The sequence below is a fragment of the Xiphophorus hellerii genome, chromosome 11, assembly GCF_003331165.1.
Source record: "Xiphophorus hellerii strain 12219 chromosome 11, Xiphophorus_hellerii-4.1, whole genome shotgun sequence".
In the NCBI taxonomy this organism is placed as follows: Eukaryota; Metazoa; Chordata; class Actinopteri; order Cyprinodontiformes; family Poeciliidae; genus Xiphophorus; species Xiphophorus hellerii.
This window is the reverse complement of record NC_045682.1, coordinates 1598165-1622997: the sequence shown is the minus strand read 5'-3', so window position 1 is coordinate 1622997 and position 24833 is coordinate 1598165. Positions and strand designations below refer to the sequence as shown.

General features: G+C 37.9%; 1 protein-coding gene, 2 long non-coding RNA genes and 1 other non-coding gene across 4 annotated transcripts in view; 1 reads left to right on the top strand and 3 right to left on the bottom strand.

Moving 5' to 3' along the window:
• The window catches only part of st6gal1 (ST6 beta-galactosamide alpha-2,6-sialyltranferase 1), a 32331-nt gene extending 10046 nt beyond the window's left edge, over positions 1 to 22285 (bottom strand). Inside the window, exons 1-2 of the mRNA XM_032575515.1 lie at positions 21993 to 22285; positions 17320 to 17405 (exon numbers count right to left, since the gene is read on the bottom strand). Of these exons, the coding sequence (XP_032431406.1) occupies positions 17320 to 17331 (12 nt within the window). The 5' untranslated portion in view covers positions 17332 to 17405; positions 21993 to 22285. The remainder of the gene's footprint in view (positions 1 to 17319; positions 17406 to 21992) is intronic.
• On the bottom strand, positions 3545 to 7668 carry LOC116727869 (uncharacterized). The gene is made up of 3 exons (XR_004340876.1): positions 7556 to 7668; positions 4969 to 5092; positions 3545 to 4834 (listed from the first exon to the last, which is right to left on the bottom strand). It is a non-coding gene; the product is annotated as an uncharacterized LOC116727869 (long non-coding RNA).
• On the bottom strand, positions 8874 to 9760 carry LOC116727871 (uncharacterized). Its single transcript, XR_004340878.1, has 3 exons — positions 9592 to 9760; positions 9439 to 9520; positions 8874 to 9008 (listed from the first exon to the last, which is right to left on the bottom strand). It is a non-coding gene; the product is annotated as an uncharacterized LOC116727871 (long non-coding RNA).
• Positions 22286 to 24404: 2119 nt separating the features above from the next.
• On the top strand, positions 24405 to 24476 carry trnaw-cca (transfer RNA tryptophan (anticodon CCA)). Its single transcript has one exon. It is a non-coding gene; the product is annotated as a tRNA-Trp (tRNA).
• Positions 24477 to 24833: the final 357 nt, after the last annotated feature.

Below are 24833 nucleotides of genomic sequence, written 5' to 3'. Positions count from 1 at the left end.
TCTCTACATTTCTGCCCTCCTCAGTGTTCCATTGCTATGGTAATTCATTTGAAAACTGTCATGTGTGAGTCATCAGACTGATGATTAATCAGACCGAATTCTGACTCTATTCACACTGCAACTTGAAGTGACCCAATTCCGATGTTTTTGCCATGGCTGTTCACACTTCCAAATATATGCGACGTGTATGTGTTCTCCAGTGTAAACTGCAAATGACCTGAAAGTGCCCTGCATGCACAGTAGAGGGCACAATAACGTCATATAGAAAATGCTTAGTCTTTTGCCAACCGCCATAAAAAAGAAGTAGTGCTCAGTGTTTGCGGAAGTAAACGTGGATGCTAATGGTGGAGCATATATTACAATTTTGAAGTTGTTGTCCGACTGAAGCCAGCATACTAACAACTTAATCCTTAATATAGTCCGCCATGGTTGTTGTTTTTCTTCCCACTTGCGTGTATCAGGGTGCAGAATAAAGACATTTGTTGACTATCAATGATGTTCAGGTCTGATGAATGCAACCTGGACATTAAGTCACATTTGAATCGGATACATATCGGATATCTACGGTGGCCCTGAGGTGCAAAGCACAACAACATTAACGAAGCACAACAACATTAACGAAGCACAATTACAAATTCAAAAACACAACAACATTAACGGAAACACAACAACATTAACGAAAACACAACAACATTAACGAAAACACAACAACATTAACGGAAACACAACAACATTAACGAAAACACAACGGAAAAGGTATGTCCCAGTGGGAGACCTAAGAAATCACTGATTGGACTACTTCTCGTTTTACTTTTGAACCGGAAGTTATTCTGGCTACAACGTGTTTTTTAATAACATGAATGTTCTCGGTGATCCAAACCTTACTACTGCTATTCGAGAGTCTTTTGACTCAGGACATACATATGAGGTGATACTGGACATGCTTCAGACCAACCATAATACAGCAATACAGTGTACCCTCCACCATGCGCATACGGATTATTATGCTGGGTCATCAAGCCACAGTTACGGATCATCCACAGGGAATCAACGCATCGAGTCATGGTGGTCTTTTTTCAGAAGAGGAAGGTGTTTGTGTCTGTGTTTTTCAGATGTCAAGTACAGCGAAAGCTGATCACGGTCTGAAATCCATGGAAGCATACGGTCTGAGTTTTAAAAGGATTTGTAAAGTAGGTCCAAACTCTTCGTGTGAAAAACAAGGTTCTGATGACTTTAGTAACATACACGTAAGCTCTATGTTAGTTAAGCAAATTTTGCAGGTTCTGCAGTAAGTACTACAATACATATTTGTGATATTAATTTTAGTATTACACACAGGTGGGTAGAGTACTCAAAAATCGTAATGGAGTAATAGACGTTACATACTTTTACTGTTTATAAATAAGGGATGAGGTGAAAGCTACTTCTAAGCTTGTGGTTTGTTTATTGTTGTCATGGCAACTCCATAGGAAGTGCCTATGGAGTTGGCAGTCACATAGCTGTCGTTTTGCCAGTTAACATGCCATATTGAATTAGTTTCAAACATTTATTTTCATAAGGCTTTAGCAAATATTTTGTTTCCAAATTAGAATTTTTCATTGTTTGGTTACAGATGTTATACAAATTTTTAGTTTGTACGTGGAAAATTAGTATGCGATATTCAGTTTGACATAGATTTAGAGCATGCTTTCAATGTTATGGACATGGAGAAAGACAGACAATCTTTTAATCATTTTAATATGAAAAAGAACAGAACCGTTTCTAATTCAATGTATCCTCAGGTCTCAGTTTTGGATGGACTTGTTTGGAGATTTAAGAGACTCCGGAAACTTCAACGGAAGCGTTGAGCACCAGTGCTTGCTCAGATTCTGCTTCACCAGAGTTCTGCAGAAAGACCTGGATGAATGCAAAAATCTCTGGAATAACCACAGGATCCGGCCAAGCAGACTTGCATCATGTCCTGGGGGGATTGCAAACGAACTCTATCTCTTGCCTCACAGGTAATTGACATCTTCACAAATAGAAATAATACTTGACATTACATAATAATGCAGAAGTGCTGTTAGCACAAGTTAAGATATCTATTATCTATGTACAAGTAACCTTTAGCTGTTAATGTATAGTGTATCACAAAAGTAAGTACACCCCTCACATTTCTGCAGGTATTCAAGTATATCTTTTCATGGGATGACACCAACAAAATGACACTTTGACACAATGAAAAGTAGTCTGATTACAGCTTACATAACAGTGTAAATTTATTCTTCCCACAAAATAACTCTATGTAAAGGCATTAATGTCTAAACCACCAGCAACAAAAGTGAGTACACCCCTAAGAGGTTTCTAAGAGTACTCACCAAACGCCGCACACTACATCAAATTAGTCTGCATGGCTATCACCCCAGAAGGAAGCCTCTTCTTAAGTCCGTACACAAGAAAGTCCGCAAACAGTTTGCTGAAGACATGTCAACAAAGGACATGGATTATTGGAACCAGGTCTTATGGTCTGATGAGACCAAAATTAATTTGTTTGGTTCAGATGGTCTCCAGCATGTGTGGCAGCTGTCAGGTGAGGAGTACAAAGAGAAGTGTGTGATGCCTACAGTCAAGCATGGTGGTGGGAATGCCATGGTCTCGGGCTGCAGGAGTGTAGCAGGTGTTGGGGAGTTACATTTCATGAACCTGAATATGTACTGTGAAATACTGAAGCAGAGCATGATCCCTTCCCTCTGGAAACTGGGTCACAGAGCAGCGTTCCAGCATGATAAAGCCCCCAAACACACCTCGACCACTGCTTTACTGAAGGTGAAGGTGATGGACTTGCCAAGCATGTCTCCAGACCTAAACCCAATAAAACATCTTTGACATGTCCTCCAAGCCCAGGAGAGTTAAGGCAGTTTTGGTAAATAATGGTGGCCACACAAAATATTGACACTATAGGAATCTTCACTAAGGGGTGTACTCACATTAGTTGCCATTAGTTTAGACATTAATGGCTGTATATAGTTAGTTTGCAGGAAGAATACATTTACATTCTTATATAAGCTGCACTCAGACTACTTTTCATTGTGTCAAAGTGTCATTTTGTCAGTGTTATCCCATGAAAATATATACTTAAATATCTGCAGAAATGTGAGGGGTGTACTCACTTTGTGATACACTGTATAAGCTGTCACTGATAGTGCTCACTTATACTGTGTCATATAGTCAGCAAAAAAAAAAAAAACAAAACAGACAATTACAAGTACTTGTACTAAATATATAAAATATCTGTCACAATTCTATTACTAATTATATTCTGACTTTGCAGATATGGTTCAAGAGATTGTGGGTTTCCTGTGAGGACAGTGATCTGGATGTTTTCCCAGAAGCAAGTCAGGTGACAGAGTTGTGTGGTGACAAAGACATCGAGGAATACCTACAGCAAGTCATGCAACATGGACAACAGCAGTCACAAAACTGGGAGTCAGCTATGGAACTGTATTTATTCCTCAAACACATAGCAAGGCTGTAGACACAAACAACCTGAATAAAGTTTTTTTAAATATTTTGTGTCCTGTTCATTTTACTCAAATGAAAACTCATTGTTATGGTAAGAACATTATAACATAAAATATTATCTATTTTTAGATATTTTCATATGATAGCCCTTCTAAAGTGGCAGTTTATTCATAGTTATCAGCTCATGAAGTCAACAATCCCTTTGGGCAAATTCTGTTATTTGAGACTGGTGTATGTCTGGTTTAGGCTCACGATACGGGCATTTGTCAAAGCTCTACAATATAAAATTTTGTATCATCTTAAAAGGGAATACACTCGGCTTTCATTTAAGCCAAGTTTTGAATCTGACCAACTCAGAGGTCACCACAGCTTGTTAAACAGAAATAACACAAACTCTTTTTGCCTTACCAAGAAACATTGTTTTTAGTCCAGTGGTATCCAGGGACATCAGGGACACAAGAGTTGACAGCTGAAATACTCAGACTAAGAAATCCGGAAATGTATACCATATACAGTTTTTTTTAGATTAGCCTACCATTATGTAATCCATAATAACCACATAAAAACATGACTGCATGGTAGTATAGATTTGGTACATTTCAGGATTTCTTAGTCTGAGTATTTCAGTTGTCAACTCTTGTGTCCCTAGATACCATTGGATTACAAACAATGTTTCTTGGTTAGGCGAAAAGGATTCATGTTATTTTGTTTTAACAAGCTCTGGTGACCTGAGTTGGTCAGATTCAAAACTTGGCTTAAATGAAAGCCGAGTGTATCCCCTTTTAAGATGATACAAAAAACTATATTATGGACATATTACAAATACCCGGACTGTGAACCTAAACCAGACATACACCACTCTAAAAAAAAATACAGAATTTGCCTAACAGATTGTTGACTTCATGAGCTGATGTCCCTTTCAAAGCTATCACTTTGAAACGGACATCATATTATCTAATCTTTTCAGAAATTATGGCAAGGCTTTGCCACCCAGAAATAGAGAACAACATGGTCTGACCCATGGAGCAACCATCACAAAATTAGCTGAATGCCAACAGCATTAGAACAAGACTGCCAAGAAATCTCTTCTTTCAGTTTCAGTAGAATCCGAATCCCGGAGCATTTTGTATTCCAAAGTCCATGTTAGCCCTAAAAGCAGCGTAAGATTCCAAAAGTGGCAGTTTCAGTGTATTTGCACAGGTGTTTGCAACAGGAAAGGGTGAATCACTCAAAAACTCAAGATGTGGGGATGGCATCATGCCTGCTGGTGGAATCACTGTCAGACCTGTAGCAAACATCAGGACTTCCTCTAGAGATACAGCAGTGTTTTTCTCTGAAAAATTAAAAACAATGTAGTTAATAGATAATGCATTGCACAAATGATTTATTTTTATGTATGCTTTCCTCCTAGTAAAACAAAGGGAAAAAAAACAATTTTAGAATAAAACACAATCCGTCCTTACTAACCTTCGCAATCAAGCAAATAATCTGCCCAGAAGACGATTGTTTTGCCCTCCTTTTGCCGCCTATTGGTTCCTACTGGGCTGAGATCTGGTTTGAACATGGTCTCCAAGTCTGAAGCAGTCAGGGCCTTGGCAGAGAAAAAAAAGGACTGGGGACAGGACACTGGAATGCTGTTGCAGTGCAGCGAAAAAACCTAGACTTGCCAGTCCACCTTTGAATCTGTTAAGGATAAAAACATACGCACTGCACTTTATTCATAGCATAGATATGAAGTATTCTAAGTCCTGTGTAAATGTGAACCACATTGTAGTACAATATGTCTAAAAAGAAAAGAAAATTAAATATAGAAAGTAAAGCTAACCTTTCACAGTGCTCAAAAATCATCATTAAAAGTAAAAATTTATCATTTCAAACTTAAAAAAAAAAATGTTTTCACTGTGCAAAAAAACCAAAATTGTGTCATGCAACAGTATATTTTTAGAAATCACATTGAAAAATTATTCATGTCATGTGCCATACCTATGATTAATCTGACAATGATTGAAAAAAAAAAAAAATATATATATATATATATATATATACACTGCTCAAAAAAATAAAGGGAACACTCAAATAACACATCCTAGATCTGAATGAAAGAAATATTCTCATTGAATACTTTGTTCTGTACAAAGTTGAATGTGCTGACAACAAAATCACACAAAAATCATCAATGGAAATCAAATTTATTAACCAATGGAGGCCTGGATTTGGAGCCACACACAAAATTAAAGTGAAATAACACTACACGCTGATCCAACTTTAATGTAATGTCCTTAAAACAAGTCAAAATGAGGCTCAGTATTGTGTGTGGCCTCCACGTGCCTGTATGACCTCCCTACAATGCCTGGGCATGCTCCTGATGAGGTGGCGGATGGTCTCCTGAGGGATCTCCTCCCAGACCTGGACTAAAGCATCCGCCAACTCCTGGACAGTCTGTGGTGCAACGTGACGTTGGTGGATGGAGCGAGACATGATGTCCCAGATGTGCTCAATCGGATTCAGGTCTGGGGAACGGGCTGGCCAGTCCATAGCTTCAATGCCTTCATCTTGCAGGAACTGCTGACACACTCCAGCCACATGAGGTCTAGCATTGTCCTGCATTAGGAGGAACCCAGGGCCAACCGCACCAGCATATGGTCTCACAAGGGGTCTGAGGATCTCATCTCGGTACCTAATAGCAGTCAGGCTACCTCTGGTGAGCACATGGAGGGCTGTGCGGCCCTCCAAAGAAATGCCACCCCACACCATTACTGACCCACTGCCAAACCGGTCATGCTGAAGGATGTTGCAGGCAGCAGACCGCTCTCCACGGCGTCTCCAGACTCTGTCACATCTGTCACATGTGCTCAGTGTGAACCTGCTTTCATCTGTGAAGAGCACAAGGCGCCAGTGGCGAATTTGCCAATCCTGGTGTTCTCTGGCAAATGCCAAGCGTCCTGCACGGTGTTGGGCTGTGAGCACAAACCCCATCTGTGGACGTCAGGCCCTCATACCATCCTCATGGAGTCGGTTTCTAACCGTTTGTGCAGACACATGCACATTTGTGGCCTGCTGGAGGTCATTTTGCAGGGCTCTGGCAGTGCTCCTCCTGTTCCTTCTTGCACAAAGGCGGAGGTAGCGGTCCTGCTGCTGGGTTGTTGCCCTCCTACGGCCTCCTCCACGTCTCCTGGTGTACTGGCCTGTCTCCTGGTAGCGCCTCCAGCCTCTGGACACTACGCTGACAGACACAGCAAACCTTCTTGCCACAGCTCGCATTGATGTGCCATCCTGGATGAGCTGCACTACCTGAGCCACTTGTGTGGGTTGTGGAGTCCGTCTCATGCTACCACGAGTGTGAAAGCACCACCAACATTCAAAACTGACCAAAACATCAGCCAGACAGCATAGGTACTGAGAAGTGGTCTGTGGTCCCAACTGCAGAACCACTCCTTTATTGAGTGTGTCTTGCTAATTGCCAATAATTTCCACCTGTTGTCTATTCCATTTGCACAACAGCAGGTGAAATTGATTGTCAATCAGTGTTGCTTCCTAAGTGGACAGTTTGATTTCACAGAAGTTTGATTTACTTGGAGTTATATTGTGTTGTTTAAGTGTTCCCTTTATTTTTTTGAGCAGTGTATATATATATATATATATATATATATGATGACAAAAGAAGACGATACCTATTGTACATAAAATTCTGAATGGATGATAAAAGTGGTGAAACTCAGAATTTGGAAAGTATTGCTCAATATATTACAACATTTCACATAATTTTTCAGAAGGACACACAAAGATGTTACCAACCAAAGATAAAAAACAAAATCAATTAAGGAAAGAAGCTTGTTAAATTTGATATCTGATCAAGTAATTTCATATCTATAATTTGATCACAATTTTTTATACCCAATTAGTTTTTCATAGTAAATTACGTCATGATATCAGTGGCAGGTGTGAACAACTGGAAATATGTCATTGATCTTGAGTATTGAGCATCGAACTTTAGAATAGTTTTTAAATCTTTATAACATAATATAATATTAATAGCTCACTGTTTAGTAATTACCGTTGAATGGCACTGTGGTTTCTGTCAAGGATGTACCATCTGAGATACTCCTCTACAAAAGCTTTCTTCTCAGAAGTCTTCACACTTCTGAAGCAGTTTGGAACATCCCGCTGTTTTGAAAAATTACATTTAGCAGAGATTCATCTGATTCAGCTTCCAGGACCTATAAAACAAGCAGTTTATTATAAGAAGAAGTACAGAACTATCAATTTGACAACTTCTTCATTATGAATACAAAAATAGCATAAACATGTTGTGCATTTGTGATTTCACATTTGTTGAGACAGGCTGAAATCGGGCCTTTCAAAAGAACTGCTGCTTTCAAGCCGAGGAAAAGAGAGATCCTTTGATATGACTTGCCAATTTCAGCCTTATAAGCTGCAAGGGTAAAAGGTGTTTGTGTCCCAGGGATATTAATAACCTCTGTCCCATCTGGGTACAGAAGGAGGAAAGGTCCATCTTTTATATCTTTGTTGAAGTCCTTCATTTTTTTAGCAGCAAGACTGAGCAGAGGTGTGGCAGAGACATCTGGATCTGTTGCAAGCAAAATGGTTTTTCCACGCTGTGGCTTTAGACCATTCTTGTGAATGGTCATCAAGCCAATATTAATATCTATCTTATATATAATATCTGAAAACAAAAAAAAATTATGCGGAAAACTGAGCAATGTTTTGTTTTAGAGAATACTCTGTTGTTTTCTTTTTGTTTTTAATATTCCTCCTGTATTATGTTACAATAACATCCAAATAGATCCATTAACTATTATCAGTCATTTTCAAGCTTTTACTTTTGAACTGATGCAAACAGAATAATGATTGCAAAATTATTACGCAATAATTAATCAGTAGATGATTTACTGTTTTGACTTATCATTAATTGACAGTTTGCTGTTACTGTTAAACAATTATTCTGTATAGTTTAGCTACGTGTGTCAGGGTCTGTGTTTTCTGTGTTCATTTAGAGTTTTTTGTGTCCTTGAGTCTCTTCGTTGTCCTGTCCTCCCCTTGATTGTTCCCAGGTGTGTCTCGTTCTGTCATTACCCTCCCATGTATTTAACTCCACCTGTGTTCCTTGTTCCTCGTCGGGTCGTCGTCAATGTCTGTGCTATTCGTTGTGAGTGTGTCCTTGTGCCTGCTGCTCGTTGTCTTGGACTGAGTTTCTTCAATTAAAATTCATCATTCATCATACCTGGGTCCGCTGCCTCTGCCTCACCATCCCTCACCTCACCACTTCATGACAACGTGGAACTTTCTTTAAGCAAGTCTATTATGGTACTTAAAAGCTGCTTGTTTTGGTCGGAACAAAACCGGACCTACCCGAACTTTCTTTTTTTCCTTTTGCTTTAACCCCTTTTTCCCAAGAGAATACTTTTGTTGCTCCTCATTTTTCTTTTTTCTGAATTCAAGGAAGGTGCTGAGGGCTGGTGCAGGGCAGGATGGAACAGCCTGTTGTGCTAGAAGTAAAGTAAAGAAAAAATGTTGCACATCACAATCATGCAAACAGACGATATATATTATGAACGACACAAATTACCCTAGAAACAGTGCCTAAGGCTGTAACGGACCTTACTATTTTTAATTTAATTTAATTGGTTTATTTGGTAGGGACATACATACAGTGACATAGACAAACTGAACAAAACAGCAGTCTCATGTTTACGTCATAGTGCAATAGCAACAGCTAATTCGCAGCACTTGTCCCTAGATGGGCTTTTTCTATATATGGCTAATACCATGCTGCTGTATTATATCGAGTTTGTGTACTTTTAACTGCATATACAATGAACAACTAAATGACAGTGGACACGGTCTGGAGACCACTAACGTTAGCAAGTTGCTACATCCATAAGAAACATAAATATTTCTTTATGCTTATTAACTTACTTGAACATTGTGGAGTATCTTCCATAAATATTTCCTGAAGTTGAAACCTCTTGCCACAATTGCTGCAGAAGTTTGGTGACGGCTCAACCAGCTCTTTCCCACAGTTTGGGCAAAACATTGCGACGTGACCGTATTCCCGCTTCTCATTAAAACGAAGCACACCAGAGTAACTTCCGGTTCAAAAGTAAAACGAGCTGTAGTCCAATCAGCGATTTCTTAGGTCTCCCACTGGGACATACCTCTTCCGTTGTGTTTTCGTTAATGTTGTTGTGTTTTCATTAATGTTGTTGTGTTTTCGTTAATGTTGTTGTGTTTTCGTTAATGTTGTTGTGTTTTTGTTAATGTTGTTGTGTTTTTGAATTTGTAATTGTGTTTCCGTTAATGTTGTTGTGTTTTTGAATTTGTAATTGTGTTTCCGTTAATGTTGTTGTGTTTTTGTTAATGTTGTTGTGCTTTGCACCTCAGGGCCACCGTAGATATCCATGGGGCCTGGGTAACATTTGAAAAAAATCTGACCAATGTTGTTCAGACTGTCATGAAAAGCCTTTTATCATCCAGTGTCATCAATAAAAAGAGAAAAAGGCAAGGAGAAATGATAAATTAAAATGAGGTCGATAATTTTTATTTATCATGCGATTAATTGATTAATTGTTTATTGCGACAGGCCTAACTATCAGATGCCCAAACAAATACGACAAAACCAACCCTGTCTCCCCCAAAAAACACCAGCACAGGCAGCACAACATTCAAATAAACCTGAATAATAATATCGGGCCAGTTTCATTTCAAGGCCAAAAACATAGGGATTCACCGATCCGCTTTTTCTCACTTTCAACGCTGATATCTGTTCAGTATTGGCTGATACCAATCTGATAGGTAAAACAGTGCTGAACTGACTGAAAATGTTTTCTTATTTAAACACATATAAAAATGTAGTGAATTACAAATGTATTTGATAACTCTGCACCAGTACAGCACACTTATGCACCAATAGCTTCACAAGCTTTGTCAAACATGTAAAAACAACTTTAATTTGTTCAGTTCTTAAATTGTTCCAGAACCATTAAATTACAGAGGTCACCAAGTGTTTTAACCTCAGAGGTGCACCATCGATTAAAATGAATCTCCAAATTCCTTGCAAACTCTACATAAGTTTTGTCACCTTTCATCCAGTTTCTAAACTTCTGTCTGTATGCTTCAGGGACTAATTCATATGCTTTCAATATTGCAGTTTTAACCTTAGCATAATCCTGGCCATCATTTAAGCTCAACCTGGAGAAAGCTTCTTGAGCACGACCAACCAAAACACACTGAAGCAAAACTATGCGGTCTGAATCAGACCAGTCTCTTGTCTCTGCAACCCTTTCAAACAAAGTGAAAAAAGTTTCAACATCCTTTTCATTAAACTTGGGCACCAAACGCAAGTCACTTAAAATATCAGATGCTTTACATTTTGACTCCATAACACAAGATTCCACAGACAATTTCCCTCCTCTCATCAGATTTAATTTCTCACTTTCTACCTTTATTTTTGCTAATTCTGTTTCCTGTCTCATCTTTTCCAAAGCAAGAACGTTTTCCAAATCTGCTTGCTGATGTAAATTCTCCAAGGCCAGCTCCTTTTCCTTCTCCAGTTGCATTCTTAATCTTAACATCTCTTTTTGTTGTTCAAAATCCAAAAGTTTGGGCTTTACAACCTGAGAATCCAAATCTTCAGGTCTTGAAGGCAAAGACAAAACACCCATTTCAATTAAGTTTTCCCTTAAAATTGCTTTAACATTTTCTTTCAACTGTTTGTCACCGACACTTATTTTATAGTGCTCTGCAACTTTTACTAATTGTTCCCTAGAACACTGCTCCAGAAATTCTACTGATGGAGATTTATGAAAGTCTTCAACAGACATGACTAAATTCTTAATCACAAAACAGTGTTTCAAAATTTTAAGTAAATTGCTGACAATCTGTGCAACACAAAGCAACCAACCCGAACCTCCCCTCTAACTGCCTATCAGAAACTAACTAGCTCAACCCTAGTCTTCAGAGATCAGGGACGGTGGGTACTTATGCACTAAATACCAGTAGAGTGGAAAAAGCGACCAGCAAACTGGCAACCCCCCCCAACACTATGGCTGTGCCCCCGAGACAACTGCTCCAACCATATGATCTCACACTACTGTTTTTGAGCACATGAATCCCAAAGGGGAGACACACTGAAGCCTAAAGGGGAATCAGTTCAGATCAGCCATACTTAATTGCACAAACCAGTCAACAATCAGCACTTACCACAGGACTCATCAGATGAAATGAAAGCAAACAACTTACCCCAAACCAGAGAAAAAGAGAAGAAAGAGAAAAAAAAACAAAACCAAACTTAAGATTCCCAAACTAGCTTCCCAGTTACATTAACAATACTTACTAACCCACAAAAAAAAACTCGCCGAAAACTATAACATAAATTTGAACGAGCCCCCAGTGGACCTTACCAGAGGGGCCGCTTTTCATGGAAAATGGGAGCAAAAACAAAAGTGTTGCGTTTATACTTTTGTTGAGTGTAAAAGTTTGTTTAACCTCTGAACACCCCCCGGGGAACGGTACGCTAAGTCATCTGACCTGAAAACACCCTAATATCCCATGAGAGGTACTGAGGAAAATGAGGATAGAAACAAATATATAAAATCCTCCACAATTAATCAAACATTTATGAAAATTTGTTTATCGTGTTGCTGTGGATTAGTTTGGATACAGATTTCAGATCATCAGGCATCAGCTAGGACATATGAAATCAAATGGATTCTTCTACAAAAACTATGCAAAACATGGTAAAAATTACAAAACCAAGAATCCCCCCACACCCTCCCAAACCCCACCTTTATTAGGAAACATTGTCTGTAACTAAGCTTTAGTGGTGTAGCAGCTTGTACAACGTAATCCTAACAGTGATTTTCCATGATCCATGTTGGTGTCTTCAGATTACCTTTTGAGACTGGAAAACACAAAACCAAATTTTGGGAAAATGTAAACCAGGTTGAATCTTGCTAGAGTGTCAATGCCAGGATGCATGGAACTTGTGTAACCGGGTTCTGCTTCACTTCACTGTACTAGGCCAGCCCAAGTAACCCCTCGACTCTGCGTTGTGTAGATTTTTTAATGAAGACAAGGAGTTTCTCGGTGATCAGGCAGTTTATTTCCTGAATGAGAACATATCGGGGTTTGAATCAGTGCAACGGCTCAGCTTCACTCAGCACACTCTTGTGCAGCTTTCACAGACTGGCCCTTATTACAGTAAAACATTCATATTTTCAATGTACAATGACGAATACAATAATAAATGATGTACCTGAATGAAAACATATCGGGGTTCAAATCAGTGCAACGGCTCAGCTTCACTCAGGACACTACAACAGAGATGTTAGCTTTTAACTTAGCACATGAAGTGTTTTACAATATTAACAAAGCTAAAAGTACAAAAATTGGTGACAGGCACACATGTAGTAAATAGTCATTACATACTATTTGTCTAAGTTAGTAAAAATTATGTTTTATTATGTTGCTAACACTTTTATACTGTGTGCTGAAGAATGCAACTGACCTCTCGTGCAGCTTTCACAGACTGGCACTGAGTACAGGAGCCAGCAACATATAGAGAGGGGGGCGCTATTTCCCCATTGCACTGATACATATAAAGCAAGTGGGATTCTACAACTTAAACCTAAACACTGTTACACTTGGGCTCCCGGCAAATCGGTATTGACTCACTAACACAAAACCTTTTAATTTATCACAGATCCATTGAGCTCACTCTGAATAGCGCTTTTGTCAACAATAGTGAGGAATGTTTGAAGTTCTACGTCTACCAAACCTTACTACTACTTGCTTGTGTCTTTTTTTTCTTTCACGTCTAAGGAGATGAGGTGAAAGAAAAGCCCTCTGGTGTTTATGTCTTGTGCTTGTGGCAAGCAGTGACGTTCTTCTATTGTCCAATCAATGGACTGTGTTGTATGACGCCAGTAGCTCCTCCCTAACTGTACCATTCCATTGCTATATGGGCATAGAACTGAACGGGGTCAAGGAATGGTGCGGTCGGTTGCATGGGCTGAGTTCAAAATGTAAAAAGACAAAATAGGGCAGTGAACTGCAGTCAGCCCTACCATACAACTCAGGAAAGAAAAGAATTATGAAGTTTTGCTCTGAGCCCAACAGCTATGACAGAAAGGCACTCCACAGTGTTGGACAATGCAGGGTTTCCCCCAGAAAACTTGCTAAGCCCAGTGGTTGGAGCACCATGTTTTTGTATTAAACAATGTTAAGTTGACAGGAAATGTAAAATACTACTGAGTAATTATGTCACTGGAAGACATAATCAAAAATATTTACACCCACAATTATAGTTTTAAAAGAACAAATTAAAAAAAAACACAAAATAAATATCAATTATTTGAATTTCTGTTAAATCCAAATCAAGTCATCAGTTAGTGGATCTAAAAACATGATGTAATGCTGATCACATTTAGAACCAGCCCAAGGTATGAATTAACTAAGAGAATATCAATGCTGTTTAATTTGATTTAATGGTTTCAGCACAGCTTAATTAAAAGATTATAAATTGTTTAACATTTAAATTTAAGATTTTAAGGATCTGGTAAGTTTACTTTGTAAAAGTTCAATGAACATTCTTCATAGTTAGATTGTTTTGTTACCATTGCTACAATCTGATGCTCTCAGTTTAATCTTTGAGTTTTAGCTGTTCATTAATGCATATCAATTAATGAACTAATGAATTAATTTTGGTAAACTAAAATTATATTTGACTGGTTGGTCAATTATACTAGATCCCCTCTCCCAAGGTAAAATGCTATTGTTGTTGTGCTGATGTTTGTTTTATTCTTGAAATAATAGCAATTTACTCACTGAGACCCAAAACAGGCTCTTTATTAATCCTTTTGGGATTTTCTCTCAGGGAAATTGTAAGTAATACATTCTTTATTTGGTTATAATACATCTAAGCTAGGAAATTAAATTGTAATTTAAGTAACTTCCTAAGTAGCACTGAAGAGAGGAAACTGACTGTATTTTGTCACAGCTTTCAGTCTACTTTTCATATTGGACTCACTATAGGTGTAAATCACCATCAAACACAGCTGTTGTGAAACAAAAGACTATGTGTAAGATTTGGAACAATGTCAGAGACAGATGTTGATTTTAACTGGTATCTGTCAACAGATCTCACTTCAAGTCCCTGACTTCACTAACATTTGTATTTTTCTCTCTGCAGAGGACATTCACATTAATCTCCCAGAGGTTATTCTGGATTTTGAGTCTTTGAAGTGACTGAAAGAATTATCTGTTTTTATTCTGAGGGAAAATGCAGAACGTCCCCTCAAAGGACATCACTAAAGCACACATTTATGTAGGGCTGCAACTAATGATTACTTTATCAACCAATTAATTTATTGATTATTCTGACAATTGATGAATTGGATATTTAAAATAGAACATTCTCATTTAACCAAATAAGTAGTAAATCTGAAGCTAAAACTATGCCACTTGAGGACTTTTGGCTCAACTATATTTACAGACAAAGGTGTTTTTATCTTAAATGCAAAACTTAATTACTGCTCCTAGTAAAGGGTTTTTCCACAAATTGTCTTCTTTTGAGTCTGTATACTCCAATTAGCAATTAGTCAATTGCTAAACTAGTTGAGGATTATTTCAATAATCGATTGATCATGACTGATTATGATTAATATTATTAATATGATTAATCATTTCAGCCTTACAATTATGTAGCCTTTTTTAACACGTCTGAAACATAAGGCCTAAAAAAATCCTGCAGATGTCTGTGTATGATCGTATGAAGTAGAGTAAAAGCTATGAATTGCAACAGTCTGAGTGTTTGTTACAGCAGTGTGCAATTTAATCTTGACAAGCAGACTGACACAGCATCAGACTGTTGTGTCTGGAGGTATCAACGAAACATCAAATCACGCAGAACCTGATTGGTCGCCAGCAACATGACATGTCTACCTAATCCTGATGATGAACTCAATCCAGCTGCAGGGGAGAAACGTAAGCAATGATTCAAACCACATTAATATAAGATGTGCAACTGGAGTTCAGCAGAATACAGGAAGATGATTTAAATGAGCCTGGTTAATAATATGTGAACATTTCCAACACAGTATTTCATGAAGTGAAATATTTCAACTGTTACTTGAAATGCTGTGTTTAACTCTTATCTACACAAAATTGCTCTGCAAATGTAATCTTATTCTGCTGGATGTGCTGATTACTCCAACAGTAAACTGTAATATTCAGAAAGTGTGATTTTTGCTTCAGCAAATAAAGTAGTAAGACACATATTCATGTCTATAGGTTAGCTACAAACAATGATATGTTTCAATTGTCTTTTTTCATATAACTAAGAGTTTTTTGGCCAATTTTTAAAAGCCTGATTAATTTGTTAAAAATCAATTCTGAGTTTTAACAATACCAATTATTTTGTCTGAAAAGTCACTAAATATCACATTCAGAATACTTATGTTGCAGCTGCAGCCATAATAAACCCGTGAAAAGAATATAATATAAAAATAATAAGAAGACAACCATGACATAAATTATAAAGATATACATACAAGTAAAAAAATAATAATTCAAATATGTGACTTATGGAGAAAATTTTAAAACATATGAGTGCTGCCAAACTGTAAGGGAGAAGCTGTACAATTCAATTGCCACAGATAGAAATTGCTTTCTGTGGTACATTTTAGTAGAATCAGTCTTCCACTAAATCAATATGATATTCATTTGTTAAGTTAGCAACAGTGGGGTGACTGTTAACCATATATGTGCAGATATGACCTGGTAGGTGGGTCTGTCAGTCTTCCCTCACAACAGAGCAGAAGGAGACTGCGGCTGACTTTCAGACCTTTGCAGAGGTAGATTAGATTGGTGGATAAGATCGAGTTCTCAAAGTCAAGGAAACTGAGGCTGATTTATCAGTGTAACCCCTCTTAAAATGTTGATTGTGACTTACAGCAAGAGAAAAGTTAGAAATCAGTTTCTTAGAAAATGACAATGTTGCTTAAGACCAATAAAATGTATGAAATGGCTGAATCATTGCAGAATTGTTGGCTCTAGTGTTGCTCATGCTCCTATTAACAATACTCCATAGAGTCTTTATTAGATTTAAGTCAGACCCATGTGCTGGTCATTCAGTCACATTGACACTATTGTCACGACAGTATGGCCAGGTACCAAGTCCCGCTGGAAAATATCACTTTAATTTCCATAAACTTTTCAACAAGCGGAAGCATCAAGTGTTTGGATGCTGCCTTGTTCCCGAGCTGATAAAACCCAGAGGAATGAGACGCAAAAATTATCAATGTGTGAGGAAAGTTCCCAATAGAGTTCTACTAAAATAGATTCTGTGTCTCTCCACTCTTCCTCCAGACTCTGGAACTTTGATTTCCAAAAGAAATTTAAACTTTACTTTACTCAGAAACAAAAGCCTGAAACCTTTTCCCTTAGAGAGAAACATACAAAGCCTTGTTGATCCAGACCTAGACATGATAATAAAGTAAACAAACAAAATAAAGGGTCTATTCTTTAGCACCTCTTGACTTCTGTAATATACTGTACATAAAATGAAATAATTCCTCTATGTTCTGCACTCTTCCATTTAAACTTGAATGATTCATACAACCACAAGTATGCACAACAAAGAAACAAGCGTGGCATCTGTAGCATCTGCTATTGCAGTGAATCAGCCAGATCTTCATCCACATTGAGCCAGCTAAGCTTTCACAATCCATGAATGAAAACCGTCTTCGTCTTAAACACTAGTGTGATTATTTTAAATGTTCAAAGCGGCAAACCTTTTACCTTGTAGCCCATGGTGTGTTTGAGCGAACGCTGTATTGTTGTTGCTTAGAAACACACTGCAGCCTTCAGGTCTCGCCTCATCTTCTCTGCAGATGGAGAAAAGCACAAAACATCAGTTTTGTTATACGAATGTTTTGGGGGAGTTTTGTAAATAACAAGGCTATTTATGCAGAGAAAATGGGATTGGTGAATCTCTATCTCAAAACCTCCAAAAGGTAAATTAAAGTTTTACTTAAGATTGCAGGATATTTAAAGAAAATCTTGTGATGGTGATATCAGGTGCAATGAATCCTTATTTACGTTTTTCTTCTCTTCCATGTTTCCGTCACTCTGTGACCTTTATCATTTTGGGCAAAGACATTTGTGTCCGGTGTGAGCATTTGCTGTTGTGAGACTCTGTCCGGCTAAATAGTACACTAGCACATAAAATACAAGTTTATAACATATTAGCCAACAATATTAGCCAACAATTACTGCACAACAAAACAGTCATCTGAGATACAAATGTTGCACACTCTGGTATTGTGATGGTGATAAATTTGTAGTCTATTTTACAGCTTTTAAAGATGACCTATTACGCTCAATTGAACATGTTAGGATGGGTCTGTGGTTTGTACAAAACATGCACATTTAGGCCTGTCGCAATAAACAATAAATCAATTAATCGTACGATAAATTAAAACTATAGACGTCATTTCAATTATCGGCATTATCGTCTCTTCCGGCCTTTTTCTCTTTCTGTTGATGACACCGAATGAAAAAAGGCTCAACTCCGGTGCTCTCCACTGACCCTCCTTCCTCATTTCCTTAGTGTAAAGCCCAGTGCACACCACACGATCTTAGAGCTGTCGGCCGATTGTCGGCCCATTTTCAAAACCTGACAGACCACACAGCCGACAGAAATCCTAGGTATAACGGTTCGATCGGGTTCGGTCCTGCCGGGTGGTGTCCAACAATGGGCACAAAATAATGGCTACAAGTCCAGTGAACTAATTTTAAAACCAGGCATTAATCAATGTTTTACTACAATCTACCTGCAATGCATGTGGCTAGTGTCAGCGTAAAGTCCTGACTGAATGAAAATCATTAGAACCTATTTACGTCACGTTAACGAAGAACAGCTGAAAAGTTACCGGGTTTATCAACTGCGTTAGCAATTTCGCTCCAACTCCTCCCCTTGTCATTTCTATATTCTTTGCATGTTGAATAAACATTAATATTGTTTCCACGTATCATCTCCAATGTCCGCTAGCTGTTTGGGATTCCCCGACGTAATTTACCCTCAGAAAGCACGGAGGAGAATCCGCGCTTTCTGATTGGCTACCTGTCACATTCAAGAGGTTGAGTTAAGATCCCAGTCGGGGGAAACCCCTGATTTAGATCGGAGCGGCCACGACGATCTACCGTAACACACCACACAATCTTAGAAAGACCAACGTTCTAAGATTGTTGTAAGGGGAAAAAAGGAGCAAAAATTCGTGTAGTGTGAACTATTGCATCAGGTAGTCGATGTGCCCATCTTCTCTATTTAAATCTAATTATTACTGAAGGGCAACATAGTATACAGACTTCATAATCTGCAGTCTTTAGGTTGAATGCAGTATTTATTTCCACTTTGGCTTTATGTTTTTTAGTTTTTATCAAGTACATTTTTTGTTAATGGAAACTGAGAATCCATTTTGTTTTTGGTTGTTTTGTTTATTTTGTTTATCAGTTCCAGTGTTAAATATTATTTTGAAAATAAAGTGTATCTATCTTTGGCAGGAAATCGCATGCATTATTACGTCATTTCCATTACATCAGTGTAAAAAGGTCTTCAAACAATATTATCGTTTATCGCAATAATTTTTTGAGACAATTAATCGTTCAGCAAAATTTGCTATCGTGACAGGCCTATGCACATTACTTTTTTTTTTCACAAAATCGTTCTCATATAATGTAATTTTAGTCTGCTCAGTTTTGCCTATTTTGATCTCCTTTCAGAAAGACCTGTTTTAGGGCTCTTGTCACTTTAAATCCAAATAAGCTGCTGTTGGACACCCTCACCCCCACTCAACGTTTACACTTGCACATGAAATGGCTGCAAACAGATGTGCAATTACACAACCATACATCTTCAAAAAGCAGCATTAGAGCCTCATGCACAACCAACAAAAATGCAGCAAATAGTTTCTGGATGGCTAGTCAACAATAAAATTCTCGTCTTTTCCTGCAGCCATTGTATAGCGGATATAGTGGTAAAACCAGCCCAAGTGTGCTGGAGCTCCGAGTTGCTAGGTGATGAACTGAAGTTTGCTGGGGTTGCTAGGTGAGGGGCATTGCCTATTGATTTGTGACGTTACATTCGGGCGGCTTTTGAAACTACTCATTATCCAGACACCAAAAAATATAAATTTATTGGGAAAAAGAGACTGCATGTTTTTTTGAGGGGGGTTTTTGTAAGAACTTGAAGATATCTAAACATAACGCTCCTTCCCACCTCAGCCCCTTTTGTTATCCATTCAACTGTGGAGCTGAGCACTCCCAAAGCTATGCCTTGATAACATCTTTATCGGACTTCTGCCGGGAGGCTGAGCAAAGTGGTTTCATGGCCCTGTGATATCACCGCCTTCACTCATGTATTTGTTTTGTCTGAATGTTGCCATGTGCCCTAATGTGTCTTTTCCTCTTTTTATTTCATTCCCCTTTTAATATTTAAAATCTGTGGAGTACTCACTTTTAACGCAGAAAAGGAATTTGATTAGTCACTCTAGCTTATTTATTTAATTTTTTAGAAAATGTAGAGTACTCACTATTTAGACCTATATTATACTTCTTAGATTAATTTTTAGATTATTATGCAGAGAGACTCCTATTACTGCAACCCAGAAAAATAATTAGAACAAAGAACATAATTAGAACTTAAACCCAAAAAACATCTTCCAGAACAGAAACATTTAGTTTTTATTATTACTTAGAGTACTCCTTACTTTTACAAATTAAGAGCATACCTAGAAAGTCCAGAGAATACTTACTTATACTTATCTAGCAACTCACAAGTCCAGAGGATACTTACTTACACTTATTTAGCAACCCAGAACAAGGATTAGAACAAACTTAGAACCCAGAAAAACTACCTTAGCAACTACAGTACTTGTTAGACTCTTATTCCTCCAACCCAAAAAAGGAATTAGACCAGAGGATACTTACTTATACCTGTCTACCAATCCTGAATAGGAGAATCTAGTTTATATACTTTGGATCAACATTATTAGACTACTTTTTAGACTACTGTTCTTCCAACCCAGAAATGGAATTAGACCAGAGGATACTTAGCAACCCTGAACAGGTACACCTAGTTATATCAACATTATATTATTTTTCTTCTTTTGCTCTTTCCTTTGGTTTATTTGTTGTTTGTATTTCCTTTTAATTCATGTAAAGCAATTTGTATTGCCTTGTTGCTGAAAATGTGATATATAAATAAAATTACCTTTACCTTTAAACATCCAGCCAGAACTGCAATGGAAGGATTTAGATGAAATACTATTCATTTGTTAGAATAGTCCAGGACTTAGTTTAAATCTAAGTCTAATTGAGAGTCTGTAGCTAAACTTGAAAGTTTATAATGTCTAAACTCTAGTTTATCGTATGGTTCATCATTTATTGTGAAAAATGTCTTACTATGATGAGAATTTTGCTTTATTGTTGTCTAGATGAATTTTGAGACAACAACATTTACTGATGTTAAATGCAAAATAAAACTGACTGCATTTTCGGAAATGTTATATTTATTCTTTTCTCTGCTATTTTTTTTCCGCAAGAGTGTCAATAAATTTCAGTAAGTCCCAAAACATATTTAAATGTTACTGTGTGCAGTTTACTGATATGAATCTCACTTCTTAAGTGGCGTCCTGAAGAAGCCTGAATGAAAAATATTCAGGTCTGTGGTTGAAACAAAAGGAGAAAAGGTTCAAAACAACAATAATAAATACTTATGCAAAATACTGTAGGAGACATACAGTAAATTCCTGACACCCAGCACTCGTCTATGATGCAATAAAGATTACTCTAAAATATTTCAGTTTAATATGTGAATGATTGCTGACGTATCTACAAGAATGCATGTGAAGTCTTAATGCCCATTTTCTCCAGAGTGAAAACTGGGCATCAATGTATAATTATAAGTTGTCAACAATACTGATGATGCAGCTAATGCATAAAAAAGGAAGGTTCACCACCATTCAGATTAAATTAGGAAAGTGAGCAAATCAGATAACTGCTCACTGTTCAGTTTATGTTTCACAAACCTGGAGGTAAAGGAAAAGACAGATTATTATTGGGATTCATAATCCCATAATAATAATACGGAGTAGGTCCTTTCCTTTCATCTATTTTTTTCTATGCAAAATACGACATACTTCAAGGTTGAAGAGTTCTTGCGCGCAATTTCATCCACAAGGATGTGAATTAAATTGCGGATGAGGACACACACAGTAAAGGATTTACTGAGGTAGTAGGATGGATAAGAAATTATATATTTCTAGACAGTAACAGTGATACGGTAATAATTAGGACAATTTTTCCATACAGTAAAATAAGCTTTAGATATTAAATCTAATGCACAGGGAGACAGACAAATAATGAGTACTAAATCTATCATTCTATTAGAGGTTGTGTTATTTTTCGCTGACCCGGGTTAAGAGATGCTCGTCCGTTATGTCGCGCGGTCTCTTTGATTTATTGACGCCACGGGACAGAGCAGGTCGTTGTTGTTGTCGTCGTAGCCGCCATGTTCTCGCTGAGTGTCCCGACCTGCCGCCCCGCTGTCCTGGTGTGCTATCCGAGTTCTCCCTCGGAGTCCGGTGTTGGCATTTGGAGGAACGAGGCCGAGGGAACTTCGGGTCCTTATCCTCCAAGCTTTCTGTATTACCGCACTGCCTGCTGCTACTGCAGGACAGAGTGGCAAGCAGGAGCAAGGAGTAAATGTGTTTCCCAGAGGATTTTCAGAATAAAATTATTTTTGCGGAATTACTGTCAGTCGTCACCCCTAAAGAGTCAGGCTAATGAAAATAATTAAAAAAAAAAAAGAAAATCTAAACTATTCATTAATTTTAAGGATGAACAGAAAAACAGTTACCATCCAACAGCTTTGTGTAACAGCAGGGACAGTTATCACAGAGCGCCTGCTCCATCTGCCTCCATCGTTGTGTCTTTGGGCAAGAAACTTCACTCACCTCTCTTGCTGGTGGTGGCCAGAGGGTCAAGTGCTGCCGGTGCATGGCATTGATTCCGTCAGACCACCCCAAGGCAGCTGTGCCTCGCTGTCCAGTATCTTTCCAGTAGCTTGCCATGAACAGCGTGTAAATGTTTGCATGAATGGGTGAATATTCTGTGAAGCCTTCCTTCACTGTGCATGTTTTCTTATTTTATTGTAAATAAGCTCCTTTAAATCTTTCTTTCTGTGTCCTGCACTGATTCTGTATGTGGATCAGGAAGATCCATGACAACATGACAGAAGTCCCCAGTAGACTTCCAATAAGTGGTGACATCCAGATTAAAGGATTTTTAAGATTGAGTCCAGCAACTCTATAAATCAAACTCAGCTAACTTAATCTTGTCCTTGGCAGTGGAGTGATGCAGATGTTTGCAGCAGGAAGCACCTGGTTTTGAACATCTGCTGGAGTCTTTGTGAAGTTTGTCTCTCCCACTATCCACATCTACATTTTCTTTGAAATACTAAGGATTCTGATTCTGAACACCACACTGTGAGGGGAAATGCGTTTAATTAAGGATAAATTCCAGTCATGTTTCGGCTATGTTTTTGTAGCTTAGCTTAGTTTCAGCCAATTAAATTTAAGATAAGATAAGAGATAAGATAAGATTTATTGTCATTGTCATCAACAGATTACAACGAGATTGAGATTTGCTCGACTCGAGTTAAGTTACAAAATATTTATGCTTCTGCACATGAATGGAAAAAATGGACTGAAATTAGAGGTGACAGTCTTGCAAATTTATACCATAAATATATTTTTACCAATATACTTTATTTTATTTTATTTTGAAGGCATTCAGCTTTACGTCCGGCTTATTCTAAATCCCCCAGCTTGTCAGTCTTCCATTGCTGTAAATCAAGACAAGCAATCTGCAGAACAGGGGTGAGGATGGAGATACACACGAGAAACATCGGTCTTCTCACATTTGGCATGTCTGTTGTCGGTGCTTGAATAAATTCCCTCAAAACTTTTAATATTTTGGGATTCGTAAAACTTTAGATTTAAATAGCAGATTCTGATGTAGCTGTGGACCATTCATCAGCAGTTACATAGCTTTTGTTTGACGGTCAGTGAAATTAAGCATATAATGCAGTTATACAAAAAAGTCATTGATGCAAATATACAGATATGGAGTTCGAAACGTTATATCTGTAGATTACATTCTAGTCAACATTTTTCAGGTCAATCGAGTTGTGAAAAGAAATTCCCTCACCGGGAATCGAACCCGAGCCGCGGCGGTGAGAGCGCCGAATCCTAACCACTTGACCAAACGGGACTTTAAGACATTTATCGTCTGGATGTATAGATGTGAAGGGTGTCTGTCGCTTTATCTGTTATCTAAGACTACGTTCTTTGGATGTATAGATCTGAAGGGTTTCTGTCGATTGATCTGCTATCTGAGGCCGTCTGTTCTGCTGAGTAAGGATGTTTTCCTGAGATCCGAGGATGTCCTAAAATGTACACTGTAGGACGGTTACGTGTTAAGCTAACCATTCATTGGCTGTGCATGTATTCACGACAGAAAATACCTGGTATTTTTTCCGTTTAAGAAAAAGTAACGCTAGTAGGCATTTGTTGTCACTTGTCTGTAAACCTTTATTCAATAATACTCAGACAGAATTCAGCTTTTTTTTTAAATAACTAGTTTCTTTGACTTGCCAATGCCGATAGTTTTAAGCTGCCCAAAACCAGCGCACGGTTAAGTCGAATGTTGTCTTCCAGCATTTCAAATAGACACGGAGCAATGTTTACAATCAAAATAACATCTCAGATAAACACGAGATCTCCTTTTCTTCATATAGAGATTTACGAAGACCATTTGGACAGGACCTCGTGGCGCAACGGTAGCGCGTCTGACTCCAGATCAGAAGGTTGCGTGTTCAAATCACGTCGGGGTCATTGTTTTTTGTCCCTTTAATATTTTGAAAAACACTAAGAAATTTATAATACAGTGATAAATATTACATTAGTATAATTTATGATAAATGTTGGAAAACCAAGCACAACAGATTAGGGATAAGACACCTTATAACTTTCTTAGCAATTCCATTAAATTAAAAAATACCTTATCTCCAAGGGAAATTAAATGTTGCCGTTACTTATATCATTCAAGTATGTTAAAGATTTGATGATAATGTTCTGAGCAGGTAGGAGCTCCAGTAAATGCAATGAATCTTAAGTTTCTGCTCTAACAGAGGGTCCAGTCTTGAGACATGCTAACAGCTCACTTTCCAAACTGCAGAGACAACATTCTTC